Source organism: Hyperoodon ampullatus (genome assembly GCF_949752795.1).
Source record: "Hyperoodon ampullatus genome assembly, chromosome: 18".
NCBI classification, from domain to species: domain Eukaryota; kingdom Metazoa; phylum Chordata; class Mammalia; order Artiodactyla; family Ziphiidae; genus Hyperoodon; species Hyperoodon ampullatus.
The window spans coordinates 20235910-20259254 of NC_136931.1; the positions used below are offsets into that span (position 1 = coordinate 20235910).

Sequence of the window (23345 nt, forward strand, 5' to 3'; positions counted from 1 at the left end):
CAGGTGCCTGGATACAACAGATGCTCAATTAACTAATCTCCAATAGTTAATTAACCAATCAGTCTCTGGTGTTATTGGCCACCCACGCCCCGAGTCTTGCCAAATCATGGGTTCATTCTGCCAGCGTCTCGTTGGCGGGAAGATTTCCAGGCTGCAAAGGGCGAACCCCTCACCTTCTCGGAGACAGGGTGAAATGAGACGGGGTCTCTTTAAGAGCCGGCAGGGCGGGGCGGGCGCGGGGCTGGAGGCGGTGCGCGGAGGCGGGCCCAGTCGCTGGGCCGCGCTCGCGCCGACGTGTGCCGGAAGGAAGGTTGGGCCCGCTGGATTCGCCCGCGGGGCGATGCTGCTGCGGCCGCTGCGGAGCTGTGCTTCGTGGGTGCTGCGCCGCGACAGGCCCGGGAACCCCGCCTCCAGCCCGGGGTTGCCAAAGGCGCAGCGTTGGGCCTGGCCTCGGGGTAACGCGTCTCTCAGTTCCCCTCGCTGGCGTCCCGGAGGCGGCCCTCAGCCCCGCTCCGCGCCCCCTCAGCTCGCGGAACCTGCCTGAACCCGAAACCCCTTTTCCGAGGCGCCAGGATTTCCTCGGTCGGCCTGGGGGGAGGGGCGGGGCTGGTGTCGCAGACGCCAGCCGGCAGGGAGCGGGTGGGGCCTTGGGGCTCCGGGCCCAGCTCTTGTTCGGAGCTGGGGAGCCCTCAAAAGAGCGGAAAGACCCCCCCTCCCCCAAGGTTCCTGGGCCCATTCTTTTGGCCTTGGGGGAGATGCCGGCGAGCGGTGGGTGGGTTAGGTTCGGTGCGCTCTTTGTCCCGCTGGGAGTGGAAACCCTCCCCTTCAGAAGTGAGAGCCCCTGTTGTGGCCAAGTTCTGGCGTTCTTTGGCCTCGGGGTGTTCAGTGGCACCTGAGAACCCCTGTGGGGTGGGTGGGCCGCGATGTCAGCCCCAGGCCTGCAGGAAAAGCCTGAGTCCTGTGCTGAAACCCACCCTTGGGTTTCAGTGGCCCACCTGCCAACCACTCTTACCCCGGAGCTACGAGTGGAGGTCACTCTGCGTTTTAACTAGCTGGGCACCCATCAGTGAGGATCATAAATATAAAATATGTGGAAAATGGAAAGCAGAATATACTAAGTGACCAAAGCTGAGCACAGTTGGGGCCCTGACGTGCCAACAGGACCCCGGCGGCAGTTTCAGTGTCACACAGGTAGATAGCAGTGGTGGGCCTGCCTCCGTCCACCTAGGGAGGGTCCCAGGTGTCACTGGAAAACATTTTTAGGCCAGGGAGCAAGCATAAAAATTACTGTTTTTGTCGTGGCTTAGAAAATTAGGACAAAGTGAGCTATTTTTAAAAAAAATTATTTGTTTATTTTTGGTTGTGTTGGGTCTTCGTTTCTTCTCTAGTTGTGGCAAGCGGGGGCCACTCTTCATCGCGGTGCGCGGGCCTCTCACTGTCGTGGCCTCTCATTGCGGAGCCCAAGCTCCAGACGCACAGGCTCAGTAGTTGTGGCTCACGGGCCTAGTTGCTCCGCGGCATGTGGGATCCTCCCAGACCACGGCCCGAACCCGTATTCCCTGCATTGGCAGGCAGATTCTCAACCACTGTGCCACCAGGGAAGCCCAAGAGTGAGCTATTTAAAACTAAGTTAAAAAATTGATTTCCTTTCTTTTCTAGATAAAGGTAGAGAAAATGAAAACGAGAAAAAATCTGTGGTAAGTCTCCCTCTTATGTGCACTCTTTCCAGTGTAGGATTATATATGTGTAATAAACACACATGCATAATACACACATGTTTGGAGGAGGGGAGTGAAGGAGTATGTGCACATAGTTAAAAAAACGAATGCAAGAGTATCTCCAGGGATAAGGAAGTCTGTCTCCACTCCTGGGCCCCAGACTCCCTCCCCAGAGACCACTTCTGTTACTAGTTTCTGGTATGTCCTTCCTGAGAATCTACACAGGTGGGAGAATACATGTATTCATAGCCTTTAGGTGGATTTGGACTATTAGCTTGATGAATGATTACAAAGGGATTTGAAAAGTGGAAGTTTAGTTTGACTGGGTTAGTGGGTGGCAGCCTGGCTGTGAGGGCAGGTCTGCTGACTGCTGCCCCCAGAATACCAATGCTGAGACTGGTGGGTGGGGGAGGGATAACAGAGAATTCATGGGGGTCCACAGACAAGGGTTCTACCAGTGCAGTGACTTGGAGGTGCCAGCTCTGGGGTGGGACTGTGGCTGGTGTGAGGTTGAAGGTCAAAGGAGGGTCAAACTGGACATGCCCATGGGATGTTTAAGACTTTAGCTGGCTGCGGTGGGGAGCAGTATTTCAGTCACCGTTGATCCAGAGGCTCAGTTCCTTAAGGGAACTGGAAGTTGGTAGATATGGCTGGAAAGGGACTTGCTTGGAGGGTGTGGGCAGGAGTACCTTGGCTGGGATATGCAGAAGGCGGAAGGTGTGGGGAGGCCCCCTGGGGTATTTGGGGTGGTGGAGAGGGCCTGGGAAGGAGTGAAGTCACACGGAGAGGACTGGTGATGAAAATGCTTGAGATTTATGGAAGTTTGTTGCAACTAGAGGTGGGGTGGGGTATGGCATAGGCATCATAGCAGGGGGAAGGGGTTGGTAAGTTGAGCTGGATGGGAATGGATGCAGTATTGTACTGTTAATTATTGAGCTAGCATTGTTGTGAGCCGGGCCTGTCCTAGGTGCTTTCTGAGTGTGGTCTGTTATCCCCCAGACACACCGTAAGTGGTCCATGGGAAGTGGTGTGGAGCCTGTGTTCAGGCCCAGGGCTGCTCTTAGTCATTCAAATCCTCTGAGTTCCTGTGTGGACCTGGAGACCTGGGAATCCAACAGCCCCTGTTAGTGAGCCTGTGGTTGGATGGGCGGGATGGCAGTGAATAGGACAATGGTGGATCTGGAACAACAGGGAGTCGGGGCAGGGCTTCTAGAGGATGATGACTGAGGGGAGACTTGAGGCCTCCTGGGAGAAGGAGGAGAGGGCGAGGCAGGAGTGTTGGAGCAGAGGGAACTGCAGGGGTAAGTCACAGAGGGATGAGAGACTGAGGCTTGTGGCCAGTCCCAGAGAGGTGGCTGGGGAGGGCCTGGGGGTTGGGAAGCAGGACCGGAGACAGATCCCAGCGCCCGGAGCCCCTGAAAGACTTTACCAGCTGTGATCTGGTTTGCGTCTCAGGAAGAGGTGGTGGACCATGGATAGGGGATGAGGGACCTGGCTGGGCTGGACTGGAGGGGGAGAGGCCAGCAGTGAGGCTGCTCCCACAAGGAGGGTTAGAGACCTTAACTAGGGGCCAAGGAGACAGGCCAGGTTCTGTAGGTGAGTAGGAAGTGGGGCCCAGAGGTTTTGCTGAGTTGCTGGGTGAGGAGAGAAGACATCCAGGGCCTTGAGGGTGTCTGGGTGGATGGTGCGGCCTTTCCTGAGGACAGGAACGGGAAGAGAAGCCATATGTGGGTGTTGGGGGGTGATAAATTGAGGTGCCCATGGGACATCCCATGGGATTGGACAGGACAGGGAATATCTGGGCTGAGCTGCAGCTGTGAAGTGAGTCACCGCCACAGAATTACAAAATAAATTCCAAAGTCGGGTTAAAAAGAAATGACTAATGTTTTCAGGTGAGCAAAGTCTGAACAGACACTTCCTGAGTGAATTTATTAATGGCTAATAAACAGAAGAAAGTGCTCAACCTCCCTAACAGAGAAAGAATGCTTTGGGAGATGGAAGGATGAAAGCTGTGGATCAGACCTCAGGCCTGGGTTCCAGTCCCAGCTCTGCTCTTTAGTGGAGGTGGATAAGTCCTTAACCTCTTAGAGCCTCAGTTTCCCCATCTGTGCAAATATTCGTAGCTGTGGTTGTTGTGAGGATCAATGTGACAATGTTTGCAAAGTACAGAACCCACAGGGGCTAATTTTTTAGACATTATTAACAATGAAATTAATGAAGATTTAGGATGGGATATGCCCAGTATTGGCACAGTATGGTAATAGGCTCACTCTCATCCTTCTAAAAGGGGTGTGAATTGGGTCAGCATTTTAGAGGGTAATTTGGCATCATGCATCAACAGCTGTAAAAACTCACTTATCCTTTGATGCAGTGATTATATTTCTAGAAGTCTGTTGAAGGGGATAATCAGAGCCAATGCCAAGGATTTATGTACAGGAATGTTCACCACAGCACAGCTTATCATATCAAAAAAATGGGTGTCACAACACAGTTTTATAATAAAATAAAAGTAACTGGACAGAATGTAACATCCAACAGTAGGGATTTCAGTAATTCATGGTATATCTTATATGATGGAATATCATTCAGCCATTCAAAATCATGTTTTTGAAAAATAATGACATAGGAAGGTACTCAGTATGTAAGAGATGAAAAAGAAAAGAATAAAAAAATATAAAGTATGATCCAAATGAAATTATAACTGTTCATAGGGGAAAGGAAAAAAATTGTCAGTCTGGTTAAGGGAAAGTTGGGAGGTCATAAGAGTGGGTGTGTATGAGGGAGAGGGAGAGAGAAATTTGGGGGGTGAGGGTGGGAAGTCAGATTTTCTTAGTTCTTTGAATGTTAGATAAAATTAAACTGGGTTCCTTTTTTTAAAAAATGGCTTTATTGAGTTATGATTTACATACCCCCAAATTCACTTAATTTTAAGTTTACAATTTAATGATTTTTTTAGTAAATTTATGGAGTTGTGCAACATCACAGTCTAATTTTAGAACATTTCCGTCATTCAGAAAAGAAACCTCGTGCCCATTTGCAGTCACTCCCCCAGATCCAGGCAATCACTACTATGCTTCCTGTCTCTATGGATTTGCCTTTTTCTGGATATTTCCTATAAAATGGAATCATATAGCATTTGGTCTTTGTGTCTAGCTTTTTTCACTTTGTGAAATGTTTTTGAGGTGCGCCCACGTTGTAGCATGTATCAGCACTTCATTTCTTTTTATTGCCAAATAGCGATACTATAGTGTTCCGTTTTGTGCATGTACCCCACTTTTTTGGCCATTGGGCAAGTTTCCTTTTTATGGCAGATTTCTCAGGGTCTTTAATAGGACAATATATATTTTGATTCTTCCAGTGGGGGCTTTGGGGCTCTAACCTATTTGCCTCTGGAAAGTTTGGTTCTGATTAAACATTTAAATGATGGTTATCTCTGGAATTATGAGTAATTTTTATTATCTTCCTTTAGTTCTCTGTATTTCTTACTGTAAGAATGCTTAAAGTCTATTTTCAGGAAAGATGAAATGTTATTATTTAAAAATAAGGATAGATGGTGCATCACAGCATCAGTTATAATCATGGGACGTTGGAATCAAGGCCTAATAGCAGAGTGGTGGGCCTGGCTGGCCGTGTGCTCCCATGGCATGGTGAGCATCTTTTCTTGTAATTGCCTCTTACTTTCCTCCCCATCTTCACGCTCATGAACTCGGTGGGTGCTGGGACTGGCTCCTGAATCCACATTGCCTGGCACATGCAAGGCCTTCAATGAGCAGTTGAAAGACTCTCAAAGATGAGAAATGTGTAGAGAAAACTACTTGCCTGAAATATACCAAAATGTAGTGATGTTTATCTCCCAGTGGTGGGAATATGGGCAGTATTTTCTGCTTTATGATTTTCTCAATCTTTTTCATTGGGCGTGCACTCCTGTTATAATATTTTCAGACATCACTTTAAAAAAAAGTTAAAGACTTCCTTTGCTTGACTCCTCTTTCTTCCCTCCATGACAGGGGAACTTGGTGAGATTCTCCATGCCTTGCCTGGTCTAACGAGAAAACCAGTTGGTAATCCAAGGCCCTAGATTTACCAACTTTCAGGATTTCGTGGTGGGAATAGGAACATGTATTTTTGGAAGAATGTCTCATCTGAACAACACGTTCCTTGCAATGAACAGGAAAGAAACAGTCTGTGCAGAATGATGTCTAGGTTGAGCTCTTTTTAAATATCTAGGAAAAGTTGTTTCCTTTAAAGAACAACGATAAAAATAAAAGCCACTGGTGCCCTGACGGGGTCTCCCTTTTTGCACATTCACTGTGTTTTCTTGTGCTGAAGGAGTAAGCTGACAGGGAGCCCGGATTGGAGGGCCAGGCCTCTGTTGGAACTGCGATTGTCTGTTTAGCTCTCCTAGGTAGCCGTTAGGATCAAGGCAGGAGGAAATCTTCGCAGCCAACTGAGAAAGAGTCCAGTTGCTGGCGAGAGTTTGTAGAGGTGGGGCAAGGTGAGACAGCCCACTGTGCCCCTGTGTTTTATGCAGGGTGTGACTGAGGCTCCACTGGGGTCATGAGAAGGGAGTTGCCAGGCCTAGGTGTGAATTCCAGCTCTTTCCCCCGCCAACCCTGGCACCTGGGGCAAGTCACTTAAATGGCCCATGTTTCTCTGTGGGTGCTTCCAACCTGGGTGTAAAGGTCACTGTGCAGAAGGACAGGTCCCCCCTGGCTGTGTGTACCTCAGGGGACATGTAATATGTGTTGTCAAGGGCAAGTTTGTCTTCTCACATATGTGGAACTGCCCATTTCCTCTCGTGGTCTGATGGAACCAAAGCCATTTGGCCTGTGTCACCAGCAGTCCTGGCTGAGCAGTGTCTTGTCAGAATTGCTGGGCAGCAGGTTCAAGGGTCCCAACTGATTCAGAGGGTCTGGGTGCTCCGCTGGTGCTTCTGGAGCAGGGTGTCTGTGGACCACTCATTGAGAAACCCTGCCATGGGTCCATGGTACTCAGCTTCCTCCATGTTGAAATCACCTGGAGAGCTTTCCAAGGTACTGAGGCCTGAGTCCCACCCTGAGATCATGCCAGAATTGGCCTGGGTTGTGGCTTCCTTTTGTGGATTCTTAAAAGTTCCCAGGTGATTGTAGCACATCCGTAAGACTGAGAGCCACAGCTTCAGTTGCTTTCTTTCCCTGCAGTGGGGTCCGTGTAGGAGGCTCTTTGTCTTTCTTATGGGTAGACTCCTCCCACCAGCGCCCAGACAGCCCCTTCGCCCCAGTACACTCAGTGTGAGCGGAGTGAGCGCTCAAGCTCTACTCCTTGCCTTATGCCCTTCTAGAGCCTCATTTTTCTCTTCTGTGAAAATGTTAGAACCCGCTTCTCAGGTTCTGGCAAGGTTAAGTGCAGGATTGCTGTATGTTGCCCATCTTAGTCCTTTTCTCCTGTCCTCATACCTTCCAGTCCATGGCCAAGCATGTTTTTCTGCACAGAGCAGTGCAGATTCAAGGTAACGTACACATGCTTCCCATCCTTAAAGCCATTAGGTTCTGGTGAAGGAGGCAGGACATCTAGGCCTAAAATATAACAGTCGGAGGAGTTGAGCTAGGGAAGGGCGGAGCTAGCGCGGCCGAGGGCAAGCTGTGTGGGGTCTAGGGGTTGACCTAAGGGAGTGTCTGTCCCGGAGGGCAGTGGCCTGGTGGCCAGCAGCGGTGGGCCTGGAGCCTGCCACTGAGGGGAAGGATCGGGTGGTTGCTATTACTAACAACAGGACCGTGGGGGTTTCCTCCAGAGGGATTTTCATGTACACACTGAAGTCTTGGGCTGAACCAATTATGCTGTTCACCTGAGCCCTTCCCTAGAAATTCTTCCCGGTATTCCCCCAGACACTCGATTTCTGGTCCTAACATGCGTTTGTCTTTTGCTAGATATGTGTCGAGGGCAATATTGCAAGCGGGAAGACGACGTGCCTGGAGTTCTTCTCCAACACAACTGACATCGAGGTACGGCTTCCACACCAGGTTTGAAGGAACCTGCAAAAGCTTGGTGCGTTTATAAAGGGTGCAAACTGGACCTGCCCTATAGAAATGCTGCTGGGGGAGTGCGTCCTGTGTGAGAGGAGGGAGAGGCCCCTTGGAAGCTTGTGCCTGGTTTCCCCCCAGATTTTGCTCCACACACCCTTTTCCTTGGCTGATTCTGCTTTGTAACCTCTCACTGTAATAAACCTTAGCTATGAGTATGACTATATGCTGAGTCCTGTGAGTCCTCCAACCCAGGGAGGCGGGCGTCTGGGGGACTCCCGACACACCTGTCCTGAGCTGTGTAACTCTCCCTGACACTTCAGAAGCACATGTATTCTCACTGAACACCTTGGAGCCAATGTACAGCAACAATACCATCAGCAAGGAGAGTGAACAGCTAATGAGGGTAATACTCTATGCCAGGCACTGTGTTGAGACGTCGTTATATTATCTAATTGATTTCATTCTTACAGGAGTAGTTGCTATGAGACAGGTCCTGTTATTACTTCAGTTGCATAGGAGGAAACTGAGGCTCAGTGAGGTGACATGGCTTGGCCGGGGTCGCACGGCTAGTGCATGTGGTGCCATGTCCCAGCCCAGGCTGTCTGCTCCAGGGGCTATGCCCTTGTTTGGCTCTATAGTATGCAGAGCTTTTTTGGCTTTAGGAAAACCACCCAGCCTTCAGATCTCAGCTCTGCTCTCTGACCTCCCCAGCTAGGTTACCCTCCATGGTATAGGTTCTTCTGGCTCCTCTGTATCCTTATTTTGTACTACTTCTCGGGGTTTGAAAATATGTGTTGCTTTCTTTGATGACCTGATTAATGTCTGCTTCCCCAGTAAGTTTAAAGTTGAAAGCATGAAGGCAGGGCTGGGGTGGTTTTTCTCTTGCTGAATCCTTGGTACCTAGCGTGGCACCTGGCACAGTGGGTGCTCAGTATTTGTTGAGTGACAGTGCTGCAGATGGGGCACAGGTCAAGGCTGCCTGTGTCCCAGCCTCTGGTGGGCCTGAGTGGTACAGCATATGCTACTCGGGATATGACCAGAGTGCTGAAGACCCAGAAGAAGGAGAGGGAGGTTGGGAGGAGCAGGGAATGATTCACAGAGGAAGGGATATTTGAACTGGATTCTGAAGGATGTATAGGAGTTTTGCATGTAGTGAAAGTTGAGGTGAAATGAGGTGAGGTGGGCATACTGGGCAGAACAACAGCATGAGCAAAGGCACAGAGGGGTAAAAGGTGGGGGGAGGTTACTCTTCAGGGGCCCATGCCTTGCTTTCCTTTGGTCTCTTGTGACCTGTGGCACCTACTCCCATGGACTTGAAGGTCCCCAGAGGGATCCGGATATTCTAAAAAGCTTGGCCCCAAGAGCACCATTTACTTATTTATTTGTTTTGGCTGTGCCGGGTCTTAGTTGCGGCAGGCGGACTTCTTAGTTGCAGCATGCATGCGGGATCTAGTTCCCTGACCAGGGATCGATCCCGGACTCCCTGCATTGCGAGCGCAGAGTCTTACCCATTGGACCACCAGGGAAGTCCCAAGGGCACCATTTAAATCCTTTCCAGCACACACCTGCACAGCTTAGGGAGGCTACTAAAGAAACAGGACTCTTTGCCGGCAGTGTGCCCAACACAGACCAGAGGGAGGAAAGGGAGGCAGAGCACGCTGCCAAGGTCGCTGGAGAGCCCCCGGGCCGGAAGCTGGGTGCAAGCTGCAGCCTGAAGTGCAAGAAGCAGCCTCCCTCTTGGCTTCTCTCACCTCCCTGCCTTCCTGATGTGGTGGGCAGTAAGGGGCAGGGTGGAACACATGGAGGGGGGATTGGGAGAACCCACTTGCCCCTGGGGAGCTCCCGTGGCAGCAGGAGAAGTGGCGTGTGCATATGCTCGTATACAGGGGTGGACAGAGTGGTTCTCAAGTCATTTCTCGAAGCTGCGCCTGGAGCCACGTCTGCATGGAGTTGTGGCCTCGCAGGGAGGGTTGCTCCACTATTTTGGCCCACCCTGGGCGCCCAAATCTTGACTCTCTCCCCCATCCCACCCTTAACACGAGCCTTCACAGAGCTCAGAAATGAGGAGCAGCAGCTTTCTGATGGTTTCTTTCCTGACAGGTGTTAACGGAGCCCGTGCCCAAGTGGAGAAATGTCCGAGGCCATAATCCTCTGGTGAGTGTGTTCTATGTGTGAACTGCCAGCTGCCCCTGAAGTGCACAGGCACAGCGCTGCTGGTGCCTGAGCCTGCACCCTGTCCAGACGTGTCCTTGCTCTTCGCTGGGTGGTGGGGGAGAGGGAGGGGACAAAGGGAAAATGGCAGCATGTCGATGGTCTGAGGCCAGGGTTCTTTGAGGCCTGGCTGGGCATGTAAGGAGCCCAGGGACCTCCTGTCACCTATCCCAAACTATCCCAAGTGGTCGGCCCCAGCTACCGGGGGCTCCTTCTCCTGCTGCTCATTCTTACCCCACCCTCTCCTAGAAGAAACCCAGGTCTCCTCAGGCCTAGCCCCCCAGGACCTGTCCCTAAGTAACTAGCTTCCCTGGTAAACCTCTGATTGGGGTTTGCACTTGCCAATGCCCAGGGGCTGCCTCAGGCTCACCCTGAAGCTACCACTCTGCTTTCCCAAGGGTGGACCTAGCAAGTAGGGGCTGTGATGTGCCTGTGCCCCTCCCACCTCATTCCCGTTCAGAAGGCTCAACTCTGGCTGCTTGAAAGAGGTGGGTGGAGTCTGGGTCCTGTAAGAGTGAGCTCAAGAAAGCGATGTTGGTTCTGGGCTCCTGTCCCATGATGGAGGAATGATTAGTTTCGTTTTTCAGGTAAGGAAACTGTGGCTGAAATAGGTTGCCCAAGGTCACACAGCTGGTAAATGACAGATCTAGGTTTGAACCTTGGACTAGGGGGAGGCTGTGCTGTCCCCTCATTTCTAGCAACACAACTGGCATCTCCTTGTGTGGTTCTTTAGACTCTGAGTTCCGCTAAGGGCAGGGACTGTGTCTGATTTGGCTCACCGTTTTTATGCTAGAACATAGCACAGTGCTGAGCACTCAGTAGCTGCTTGTTCACTGATTGATTCAGCCAGTATTCATTGCATGCCTGCCATGTGCCAGACAGTATTCTAGACGCTGGGGCGGTGAACGCCTCGAAGCTTCTGCTCTGCTGGCCCTAATATCCCAGTGTGGGGAGGCAGAAGGCAATTAAAAAGTATGTGATACGGCGGGTGGTGACAGGAGCCAAGAAGGCATCTAAAGCAGGTAAAAGGATATTATTTAAATAAGGCAAAACCTCTCAGAGCTTTTGAATAAGGAATCCCAGAGACGGGAAAAGAGTGTCACCTCTCAGCAAGGGGGAGAAGATGGAATGCCAGTCGTGGGCATACAAGGAAGCTCAGAAACATTCCTGTCTTCTAGGAAACCGGGAGGAGCCAGGGCTGGATCGTTACGTAAGACAACTAGAGTTGCAGACGTTAGGGGTTAGAGGTGACATTCACAGGACCCAGTCCCAGTCTCAGAAGTCTGAGCATCCGTGGCACAAAGAGCATTGCCAATGACGGTTTTATAATTAAAAAACTAACAGAATTAGATATTTTTACACAAGTTTCCACTCTAGACAGAGGAGCAAGATTGATAGTTTTGTGAAAAGTCTCAGTTCATCACTTGATCTGAATCGGTTTTCTGATGCAGAAAGGTCTTTTTTCCTGCAGCTGTCAGGCAAGAGGGAGTGTTTCTCCTAACTTTTCTGAGATTCTTTCACCCGCAGTTAGGAGTTTGCAGTTTTCAATGCAGAGCACCGGAGTTTCATTAGTTAGCACCAAGAGAAAAAGAAGCAAAAATGTGGAAAAGAGCAGAATAGGATTATTAGCAAGTGGAGCATGGAGCAGGAAGTATTTTGTATCTACAGGCAGTAGGGAGCGATTGAGGGGGTGGATTCTGTTTTAGAGAGGATGGTTGGGAAGGCACCTCTGACAAAGTGACATTTGAGCAGAAACCTAAACAAAGCGTGGGAGGGAGCAGTGCAGGTATCTGGGGGAGAGTGTTCAGACAGAAGGCACAGCAAAGGCCCTGCGTTGAAATCGCACTTGGGTGTTTGGGTAACACTAAGGAAGCTCATGTGGTTGGAAGCTCACAGAGCCAAAGGAAGAATGGTTAGAGACAAGAGAAGATGAAAGTGATTGTCTAGGGCCCTGTGGGCCTTGGTAAGGGCTTTCGATTTCATTGTGAATGCAGTGGGAAGCCAGGGAGGGTCCTGAACAGGGGAGTGATGATAACTGGCTCCTGTAGTATAACAGGCTCACTGGCTGCCGGATAGAGAGCAGGCTGCAGGGCTCAGGGAACATGATTGAATGCCTGAATGAATGCTCCCTGGGACTTTATATAGGATTCTATTATAGCTGCTCCCAGGCTGTCCTGTAACTGCTCCATTGTCTGTCTCTGTCCACTCTGTGACCGGGCTGGGAGTCCTACAGATAGAGCACTGCATTCTCCCCTCTTTAGGGTCTCATGTACCGGGACGCCTGTCGATGGGGCCTCACGCTGCAGACATATGTGCAGCTCACCATGCTGGACCAGCACACTCGTCCTCAGGTACATTTCAGATGCTTGGTTTCAACCTTCTTTTTTCTTTTTTTTTTTTTTTGTGGTACGCGGGCCTCTCACTGTTGTGGCCTCTTCCGTTGTGGAGCACAGGCTCTGGACGCGCAGGCTCAGCGGCCATGGCTCACGGGCCCAGCCGCTCCGCGGCATGTGGGATCTTCCCGCTCTGGGGCACGAACCCGTGTCCCTGCATCGGCAGGCGGACTCTCAACCACTGCACCACCAGGGCCCATGGTTTCAACCTTCTTAAACAGTTTTTTTCGCATGAGTGGCATGTGGTTGCCAGGAAGGGAAACCTCACAAGGAAGCCCTGCTGGGCCTTCAGAGCTGCTCAGCCTCCTCTGTCTCTGGGGCCAAGGTCTCTGTTCCTACAGCTCTCTGAGGACCAGCCTCCAGTGCCCCCACCCACCAACCTCAGCTAGCCAAGAACTTGCTTTGATGCCATGTAAGCCCGAGTCTTCATGACCCGACCGCTCCTGGGCTCAACTCCCTTTAACTCAGCTCTTCTCAAAGTGTGGTCCCTGGACTAGGAGCAGTGGCAGCGCCTGGAAACTTGTTAGAAATGCACATTTTCTGGCCCCATCCTGGACCTGCTGAATCAGAAATTCTGAGGTGAGGCCCAGCAATCTGGGTTTTATCAAGCTCTCCAGGTGATTTTAACACATCCCTTATTTATTTGCAAATTCGTTTGCATGAGAACTGCCGATCTAACCTTCACAAGGCTTGTTCACATTCTCAGTTCAGGTTCTTGAGAGAAAGAATCTGATTGGCTCAGCTTGGGTCAGGTGTCCAGCCCCGGTCCAGTCAGGTATTGAGGCAGGTCGCAAACACGGCCAGTTAGGCCCCTTCCATCAGCAGGGTGTGAATAGGGGCAGAGTCTCTTAGAAGAACGGCTGACTGAGAGATCCGATTGGCACCTGTGGTTCAGAATGGCAAGTACCACCTAAGAGACTGGCTTTGGAGGCTCTCCTTGAAGGAGACGGGAGATCCATCAGCCAGTTTCTCTGACACAGCCATTCAGTGGTTTGATGCAAGGCTGGGCACTTGCAACCATAGCTATCATTCTTCTACAAATCTGTGTCTTTTAATAATAGAAAAAGATATGAGCAGAACCATATGAATTTCTGTCTCCCCAAAAATCTGTCTAAAAGATAGATGTCAGAGTATGGTCTGAGGTTGGCATGCTCCCTACTTTTCCTGAGTGGGCACTCGATTGCAAATGTAAATTGTATCTAGTATATCTGAATATAATGGGCTGTATGTGTGTTCTTCTGTTTAAGGAAATCTATCAGGAAGGAGGCAGAGAAAGAGAGATGGACGGACTAGGAAAGAGGAGGAGAAGGAGAGAGGGATAAATGGGGAACTAGCAAAAGATGGGCAGCAGAGAGTCATAAGTAAGGAGAGGACTGAAAAATAGAAAAGAAGGCAGAGGGACAGATAGACAAATAGGAGAGTCAGGAAATTCCTGGGTTATGGCTTTAAATCAGCCTCTGATTTGCTGGTCCAGGTCCCATTGGGTGCTGTGGGCCAGGCTGAGTGAGAGCAGTGTTTGCCCACTTGGTGTCAAGAGTAAGAGCACCTCCGGCTTCCCAATGGGACACTGTGGACAAAGGGAAAAGGCCTTCTGTGGAGGGTGTGTGCATGCTGGCAGAGAGGGGCCACGTCAGTGTCGTCCTCCCTCTTCCTGGGCACAGTCCTTTCCAGTTTTGAAGGGCTGCAGTGACCTCCAGCCAGCCCTGTGAGGAGGCGGTGAAGTTGGCAGGCATGCTGGTGGGGTTCCATAAAGCCACAGCCCAGCTCTCTCGGAGCTCTGCCTCTGCTTAAGCAAATGCATCCTATTTAGGTCCGTGATAATCACCGCACTTTGTGCTTGCCACCACTTTCCCGGGGGGCACTTGGCAGTTTTTCTAGCACTTCCCCAAACCCACAGTCCAGTGGAGCCTCACCCCTCCTGTGAAGGAGGCTGCTGCTGACAGGCCCTCTGCCCGGCCTTGCTGCACTGACCACTGAGCTTCAGGGTATGGTATGGGGAGGGTCCAGGGCCCAGGGAGCCTAACGTGGGACACACGGTTCTCTGGTGTCCACCTCCCTCTCCAGAGGCTTCTCAGTTCTCGTATTCAGCATAGACCATAGGCAGGGGGAGCAACAGGCATTCTTCAAGGCTTCCTGACCCCTTCCTCTTTGCCTGAGTTAGTGAATCACTTTTTGTTTTCTTGTAGACATTGCCTGTACGGTTGATGGAGCGGTCGATTCACAGCGCAAGATACGTTTTTGTAGAAAACTTGTATAGAAGGTACCGTAGTTTGCACAATCGATAATTTTTTAAACTATTAAATTTTTAGAGATGAAATTGGAACTTCTTTATCTAATTGACACATACTGAGTACCTACTGTGTAACAACCAACCACGAAACCTCAGTGACAGACAGCTCTCTGCACTGATGGCTTGGCCGTCCAGGGCGGTCGACCCAGCGGCTCTGCTGACCTTGGCTGGCTCAATAATATGTCCAGGGGTTGGCTGGTCTAGGGTGGCCCGGTGAGGGTGACTGGGGTGACTTATCTCTCATCTGCTTGCTGATCCTCCTCCTGGGACGGGCAAGCTGGCCTGGGCATTCACGTCTCATGGTGATGGCAGATCAAAAGCACCGTAGTTCTTTTTCAGGTCTCTGCTTCATGTTCGCTAACATCCATTGGCCAAAGCAGGTCACACCAGCCCACCGGAGTCTGAGAGGGGGCAGGGCCCTGTGGGTTACGTGGAAAAGTGGGAGGAGACAGGGAGGGGTGAAGATTCATAGCGACTAGAGCAATCCGTCCAGCAGTGTGCATGATATTTGTTGTGGTTTCACTCACAGCTGTCTTCTGCCCTCATGGGAGCAGACTCTGTCACACAGACCTAGGTGGGGGGGCTTCTGGTGGCCCTCAGTGCTGTGGCCTCAGAGGTGTGGGGTCCTCCACTCCTGCGCTCAGTTGACCGCTGATGTTTGGGGGTCTTGGGGAATGGGCTGCAGCTTCTTCTCTGCCTCTCCCTTCTTGGTAGCTTTGAGCTTCACTCCCTCACAGAGCTGGTCCTGATATCTGCCTTCCACTCTCTACACCCTGGCTCCCTGTTCCCTCCCATCTGCAGCTGTGGTCCCAGCCTCCCTGTCTAGGTGGGTTGAGCCTCTCATTCTTTTTTTTTTCTTTTCTTTTCTTTATTTTTGGCTGCGTTGGGTCTTCGCTGCTGTGCTCGGACTTTCTCTAGTTGTGGTGAGCGGGGGCTACTCTTGGTTGCGGTGTGCGGGCTTCTCATTGCGGTGGCTTCTCTTTGTTGTGGAGCACTGGTTCTGGGGCGCACGGGCTTTAGTAGTTGTGGCTCGTGGGCTCTAGAACTCAGTCTCAGTAGTTGTGGCGCACGGGCTTAGTTGCTCTGTGGCACGTGGGATCTTCCTGGACCAGGGCTCAAACCCACGTCCCCTGTGTTGGCAGGTGGATCCTTTTTTTTTTTTTTTTTTTTGGCGGTACGCGGGCCTCTCACTGTTGTGGCCTCTCCTGTTGCGGAGCACAGGCTCCGGACGCAGGCTCAGTGGCCATGGCTCACGGGCCCAGCCGCTCCGCGGCATGTGGGATCTTCCCGGACCGGGGCACGAACCCATGTCCCCTGCATTGGCAGGCAGACTCTCAACCACTGTGCCACCAGGGAAGCCCCTCTTGTTATTCTTAATTACTTCTTTCTGTTGGTTTTCTTCGTGGTATTCAAGACAACTTCTAATTCTTTCTGTTGGTTTTCTTGTGGTATTCAAGACAACTTCTAATTAGGTTGAACCATATGAAATTGTTAACACTTGACCAATTTTGACCTACAAAAATGGCAGTTTTATGTGGTTTAACTTAGTATCTATTTACTTGTTTGTCTATTGCATGTCCCACCAACTGGACCATAAGCTCCTTGAAGGCAAGGGAGCATGTCTGGTTTGCTGGCCTAGCTGGTACCCAGCACAGAGCTGGCACCTGGGTGATACTTGTTAGCTATTGCTGGGTGTCAGGACCTGTGGCTGGTCTTTGGTCTCCAGCCCAACTTGTTCCCCAGCTGTTTCATACCCCTTCCTCTGAGGGTGCCACAAAAAGGCTTATCCCTGGGTCCTGAGCTGCCAAGGGTCGTGACCTAGAGCCTGTGTGGTCCCAGGGTGAGAGCCTCTGCCCCCACCCACTCCAAGCATCCCCAGTGCTATGGGGTCGGGGTTGGCAGCCAGGGCAAGTCCTGACTGTAGCTTTGTCCTTTGACCTAAGAACTTCCTTGTGGGCTCTACCCTTCCAGCAGGCAGCATTCCTGATGCTGGAGCCCCATCCTCACCTGGCTGCCTGTGTGTCTAGTGGGGCTGGTGTGCCCACTGCTAGGTTTACACAGCCCTTCGCCCTCCCTTGCTCCTGCTCATTAGTGCCTCTGCCACAGGGAGGACGGTCAGAGGAGAGGAGAGAGGAGGACGAGGGAACCCCTCCGGTGTTCATTTACTGCGGACCCCGGCAGTGGGTGGGATTCCCTGTGACCCTCGCGTAGCTGGGCTGTCTCTGTTTTCTAATCGCAGTCAGCCTGGCTAGTTCTGTGTGGCAGCCAGTGGCTCTTTTTGAAGAGGGTGACCTGGAATGGAATGACTGGAAGTCAAGGGGAGAGAGTGGAGGGTGGACTTAAGTGCACTTCAGTTCCATCCTGGCTCTGGAGACATTGTGAGCACAACCAGGTTCCTGAACCTCTCTGAGCCCGTCTCCTCTCTGATTCTGTTGTCCATCTCTGGAAAGCCTTTGGAGTGGTTGCCTGGTTAAGGTTTGTGTCCCTTGCCCACCGTGGTCTTCACGAAATTTGCCAGTTGAACCCTCCTCCCCCCATAGGCTGCCTAACGTCTGGTGAGCTTGCCCAGGAGCTGCTTGTGTTGCTTGTTCCGGGCGCAGTTTTAAATTTTAGCTGATGTCCCGGGCTTTGGTTCCTCACACCCATGGTCCTTCATTTCAGCACTTCTGATGGGTGGTTCTCTGTTCCCTGACCTCCGTGGCTGTGGTCCAGGTCACTGGTCCATTTAATGGGGCCTTGCCCTGGGCTGTTTCGTGGGTAGGAAAAGGCTGTAGCTTTTCATTTTTTTGAGCTCTTTTCCTTCATATTTACACCTCCCACTGGCCCTCCCAGAATGCCTGGCATCTGTGGGTAGGATTTCTGTGGGACAGTGAACCACAGAAGAAATTCACAGCATCCTTGTTTCTGTTCCCGGGACCTAATTGTTTTAAGTTCACACAGCCTCCAGAGGGCACGGATTTCCTTGAAGATGTTGTTGGAGCCTCGAGACTGATCTCTGGTATCACTTGTTGGAGCCCAAAGGCTGTGGGTTGGCCCGAGGGATCACCGTGGCACCCTGGGGGCCAGGCCATCTGCCACTTTGGTTTCAGGGAGATGGGAGAAGGCAGTGCTCCTCAAACCCTTTCCCTGAAGTCTCCAAAGGCAGAGAAACGCTCACCCAGGCGGCCGCTTCCCTGCAGGTTTTCCCAGCCTGCGTACCCGAAGCAGCCGGCTAACTAACTGGAAATTTCTTTGAAGACTTCTCTTCGAAGTCTTTGCATTCTATCCCATAACATATCCTTGTGATTGTAACAACTGGTGTGCTCAGCACGTGGCTGGGAGTCCCCCTCACTCAGCCACACTCCCCAGAGAGCCTGAGTTTGGGCGGCAGAGATCCAAGGGCAGGGACACCAAGAGGCACCTTCCCAGTGCAGGCCATTCACTTGTGGGACTGGTCCAGCTTATCTGAGAGTAGGCATGGCTCATGTGGTTGAGGGGCAGGGCAGGGACCCGTGGGCAGGAGCTGCAGTTACTGTCCTTCCGTTTGAACCCTCCAGGCAGCACTGAGGGGGGCACTGTTGACCGTGATTGGCAGATCAGGAACCACGTGGGTTTCGAAGGCCTTGCTCCTTCCTGGTTGGGCAGGAAACTGACCGGGGGGCTGACCTGCACACTGCTCTGTGGGGCAGCGGTGAAGGAGGAAGTGGTGAGACATCTAGATTTCTCTCTGTAAGGCCAGAGGCTTCAGGCCCAGGGGAGCCCCCAGTGTGCTGGCTCCGGGGGACCAGGCCTCTGCCCCTTTCCACCCAGGCCCTACACTCAGCTTCTCCCACAGACTCCGTGCGTCTTGTTAATGCACCCATGCTGCTTCCCGGGTGGGGCCCGAGAGCCTGCATTTCTAGCAGACAAGCACCCTGGGTAGCTATCATCCTGCTGGTTGGCGTCACACTTGGAGGGGCAGCCTCCGAAGAAGGCAGCAGCCAGGTGGCCTGCAAGGGGCTGTCTGTGCCAATCATGGTCCTTTCCCCTGGGAGTTTTGCCCCGTGGCTTCCTTGGGGCCTCACCTGGGCCTTAGGGGTCGTTGAAAGCAAGACCTGCGGGCTGTCTTTGTGGGGGGCAGTGGGGCAGGTGGCCAGCCAGAGTGAAAGTTCTTCATGGAGCAGGATTTCCTCAGCTTCCTGCACCACTTGCAGTTTCTTCATTTCACATTTGTGGCTTAAGATTTTGGTTGTTGGGGGTTTTGTTGTATTACCTTTGTTTTCAGGGTCTCTGGGTGTATTCCTAGGTCAGGAGTGAGGCAGCTGTAGGCCAGAGGTTTTCTTTTTGGAGGCACAGTAAACAGCATTTCTAGCCAGAGCTAAAGAAGTGACAGGTGGGAGGAAGGGTAGGATGTGGGCTTTCTTCTTGGTCACTTTCGTTAGAAACCCAGCTTCTCTCCATGCAGTGGGCCTTCCACAGTGAAGCGGTGCTGCCAAAGTAGATGTTTCCATGCCCCCCAAATACAGATTACCATCATTTTGAGCCTAAACCAAATGACGCCTAGAACTGGGTTTGGCTGGATCCTTTGCTCATACCCAGAATAGGATGTTTTGGTTCCCACCTGTGGAAGTTCGGCTGGGTACTGGGAACCGCAAGACGGCTTGTGTGGGGTGTCAGCTCTTGCCTGGGAGCTTGTGTGGGGACAGCCCTTACACAAGGCAGGGGCTGCATGGCCGCTGTCCCTTCAGCCTGGGGGTTGGTCCTTTTCTCTTTCACAGAAGCCCCTGCAGCCTTGGCTTGGAATCTGGAGGGACTGGGATGGAAGGAAGGACAGTAGGCGTGGCTTTGCTGTCTGCAGTTGCAGGCTCGGGTGCACAGAAAAGCCCACGTTCTGCAATTCTGCATCCCCCAAAGCCAAATTTCTGGAAGGGCTTTCTTGCCTTTTGGGCCTCGGACGAGTGAGGAGCTCCTCCAGGGACAGACCCGCCTCTTCCGCCCCCATCCTCACCCCAGCTAGTTTGGGGTGGGCAGAACATATATGCAGTTATGCCACCAGGGGTTAATCGCCACCAAGGAAGATTCTGGTTCCACAGTCTCCTTAAAGACTTAAAGAACCTGAAGGACTTCTGAGGTGTGGGCACTGTGCTGGAATGAACAGCTGAAGGTGGCGACAAAGACTCAGGCAGCTAAAGCGGCCACGCAGGCCACTGTGTGGCCCGACCCTGTGGGCTAATTGAACACAAAGGTTTTACAGGATTGCCTGGTTGGTGTTTTCTAAGAATAGAAGGAAGGGAATTGCATGGGGCCCAGCTGGGGAAGTGACACACTGACTCACCTGGGGCAGCGGGTTGCGGACATCCATTAAGACCCTGCGTTTGGAACAACAGGCGGGTCCTCCTGCTGTCCTGATGGGCCCTGGGGCTTGGACTCCTCCTCACTCATGGCCGGACTGGGGACTCACTGCCTGTGTCATGGGCCTGCGAGCGGTGGCTTTCCTCAGGCTGAGGCTAGAGAGACACTGGACGGGCCCAGGGGCAGCCCCCTCAGCTGACAGATGGGGCAGGTGGGGTTGGGGCACGTGGTGCAGCCAGGAGCATATGGGTTTGGGGGCCACCGAGAGCCAGGCTTCAGTCCCTGGCTCAGAGCTGGGCTGAGCTTCTCTGGGCCTCAGTTTTCCTCATCTATAAGTTGGGGCTAAAATTGACCTCACAAGGTCTTGTGAGAAACAAAAGAAAGTCATGTGTACAAGGAGGCTGGCATTTGAGTGTGTGATTTCAGTTTTAACCCATGCTCTCTGGGCCTCAGGGGGAAGGCAACAGCAAACCGTGCCAGACAAAACAGCAGGATTCGTGTGGACCCGTGACCTCAATTTTGCCCCCCTAGGATAAGGGGAAGGCACCGTGAAACCCCCTCAGTCCACCGTTGGTGGGTCTGCAGAGAGGTGCTGCCCTCTGTGTGTTTTGTGGAAATAAAAGCAGTGCCTTGGTGGTGGTGCTGGGCGCCCCATTCTCGAGGCAGACACAGGAGGAGCCGGGCAGATTCCTAGGAGGAAAACTGCAGATACAGATAAAACAGCGCCCGCTGCCTGACATGCCTCAGGATCATGGAAGGCAGCTTCCGTTTCCTCACTCCGCTCAGCCGGTGGCCAGTTGTCCTGGACCCCCCAGCACGTGGCTCCTGGCAGTCTTGGAAGGGTTTTCTGGAGGTCTGCCTGCCGACCCTGCCCTCAAGGAGGCTGCCCCGGAGCCGCCTAGAGGACCTCTAAGGAGAGCATCGGGAAGGGAGGACCTGCTTCCTCCCAGGTTTGCCTGGGCCAGGTGGGAATGGGAGGTTCCTGAGCCACCCAGGAGGTGTCCTGAGACCACCTGGGGCCGAGTTCCAGCAGAGCAGCGGCTCTCAGCCCCCAGCACTTTGTGTGGTGTCAGTTGGTTTGGTTTTAGTTAACACTGTGCTGCCTGTGTCCTGAATTGTGACTCAGTTCGGTGGCCACAGCTAAGGGTATCCTCCCAGCTCTGGGATTTGACAGAACCTCCCTTGAGCCTTACCGTCACCGGTGAAGTCCTCAGGGGCAGTCTCACACCAACTGTCCAGCGTCCATGACGTGGGAGGCTGTTGGGCAACTTTCCCTCCACGCGTGCTGCTCACCGGCCCACACCCTTGAGTTGCCAGTCTGTGCTGTGTGCCCAGGCTGCGTGTTTGGTGGAGCGAGTGGGGCTGATCAGCAGCTTCTTTTTGGCAAATCCTCATTCCCTCGGAGTCAGCTTTGCTCCAGAGAAGGAAAACATGTCAAGAAGAGTGGTTTGGTGTCTGAATGTCAAATACTCTCAGCTGCAGCTGACTGCAGCCCAGCTCAAAGTGGCCTGAACACTGAGGTTGTTACGGGCTGTCTTAACAGCAGGCTTTGGGGTTGGTTTCATTCGGTGGCCCTAGTGCTGTTTCTCTCTGTTTTCCTGCTCTGTCTTGTGGGTGTCCTCAATATGATTCCCTCTTGATGACACAATGCCTGTGGCAGAACCGGGCTTCTAATTGCTGGCCAGAGGGTGGATGTCTTGCCAGTGGCTCTCTCTTCTAAGCATGAGGAAGCATGGTTTCCATAAACCCCAGCAAACCTCTCTCATGTCTCACTGGTCAGGTTGGGCCCTTCGGCCTGGGCTGATCAACTCACGCTGGCCAGCGGAGAGGACGTCCCTCAGACCAGTTGGTTTACTCTGAAGCTTGGGCTGGGGTCAGGTTTCCCTGAACACTCAGGCCTGTGGGATGGACCCTGAATAGATCATGGGCTACTTTTAAGGAGGTAGGAGGAAAGAATTGGGGGACAGGCAACCACATGAGCTGTGTGTGATCACAAAGTTGTTACCTTTAGTATCTGAATTTTGGGCCCTTCTGCAGTGTCCTGGGACTTCCTCCCTCTGCCCTCCCCTACAAAGCCTCCCCCACTTATTCGTGGGGGCGGGTGCTGGTCCTCACACATTAGTCTGCTCTGGTCTCCCTGCTGAAGTCTGATGCCTGAGACCCCTCAAGGCGCCGACAACTGCCCGTCTGCCCCTGCTGTTCTCCCGGGCACCGTGCATTTTCCTGCTGTTCTGCCAGGCACAGCTCTTCTGCGCTGAGGGCGTCTGGTGGTCTCAGGGACTAGGGGAGGATGTCCCCCTCCAGTCTGTGCCCCGCCCCATCGTTTGGGCCCCCAGGCAGGGCTGCTTGAGCTTGTCATCTTAAGAGCGCCTTCCTTCATGCCCATCCTTCCCCCTCCCCCAGGTGGGAGTCAGTTCACCACCCATGGCGGGGGCAGCTGCAAACCACCCGCTCCACTGGCCTCTTTTCCCCGCCTCCCCTTCTTTAGTCAACAGTCAGAAGACCCCCAGCTGCACACAGCTCAGGCACGTCCACTCGCCCGTAGCCCACCTTGCCAAACCCAGTTCTGAGTGGATCCAAGATGATATTCAAGACGGGTGGAGGATGTTGAAAGGAGTTCCTCTCCTGGGCCTTTGAGAGTCACCCCGCAGCTGCCTGGTTTGTTTCCTCCAGCTGCTGCCCCTCCTCCCGCTCTTCCCTGCTCATTTCCTCCAGGTCAGAGGACAGACGCCAGGTCTCTCTCACTTGTGGGCTTCTTCTTCCTTTCTTTCTTTTTCAGTTATCATTTTAAATACGTAGTCATTTTCCCCCCACCCCCGCCCCGAATTGAGAACTAGTATGTTGTTAAATTTTGGAAAATACAGAAAGAGATAAAGAAAAAAATGTCTCCCGTAGTCCTACAGTTCAGAGAAAAGCACTGTTAACCTTTTGGTGGTTTTCTTTCCAGTCTCCTTTCAAAATGTGTGGATGAATACTCTTGAAAGTATGGTTGGGTCGTGCTATATGCACAGTTTTATATCCTCCTGTTTTCATTGAATAATGAGAATTTGATTATGAGCATTTTCCATGTCATTAAATTTTATTTTATAGCATCATCTTTCAGTTGCTGTGTGGTTTTCTGTTAGATAGATGTACCATGATTTAGTTTTTCATTATTTTTTAAATAGTGCTACGGAGGACATCCACGATTATTTCCACAAAATAAATTTCTAGAAGTGAAACGGGTTTGCTCTTCCACCTCCCAGCCTGAGCGCTGTCCGTGTTCTCAGGGGACAGGCTTCATAGCCCCTTCCTTGGCTTGGAGTTCAAATCCCAAATGAATTCTCCCTTCGGGCAGTGCCAAGATACTTGCTGCATTATACCATCAACTGTCCCTGGGCAGCAGGAGGTCGGGAGGTTTCGGGTCCTTGTCATCACTACC

The 23345-nt window shown here is 52.2% G+C and overlaps 1 protein-coding gene across 2 annotated transcripts in view; it reads left to right on the forward strand.

Annotated features, from left to right (window-relative positions):
* Positions 1 to 325: 325 nt before the first annotated feature.
* TK2 (thymidine kinase 2) overlaps positions 326 to 23345 on the forward strand; it is a gene marked incomplete at its 5' end in the record, with an annotated part of 28563 nt that continues 5543 nt past the window's right edge. Inside the window, 6 exons of one of the 2 annotated variants that reach the window (XM_079722977.1) lie at positions 326 to 455; positions 1660 to 1697; positions 7625 to 7699; positions 9821 to 9874; positions 12193 to 12282; positions 14511 to 14584. In XM_079722977.1, coding sequence (XP_079579103.1) covers positions 341 to 455; positions 1660 to 1697; positions 7625 to 7699; positions 9821 to 9874; positions 12193 to 12282; positions 14511 to 14584 — 446 coding nt within the window. Of the gene's footprint in view, positions 471 to 1659; positions 1698 to 7624; positions 7700 to 9820; positions 9875 to 12192; positions 12283 to 14510; positions 14585 to 23345 lie in introns of both variants that reach the window. The other variant, XM_079722978.1, reaches the window with a different exon arrangement.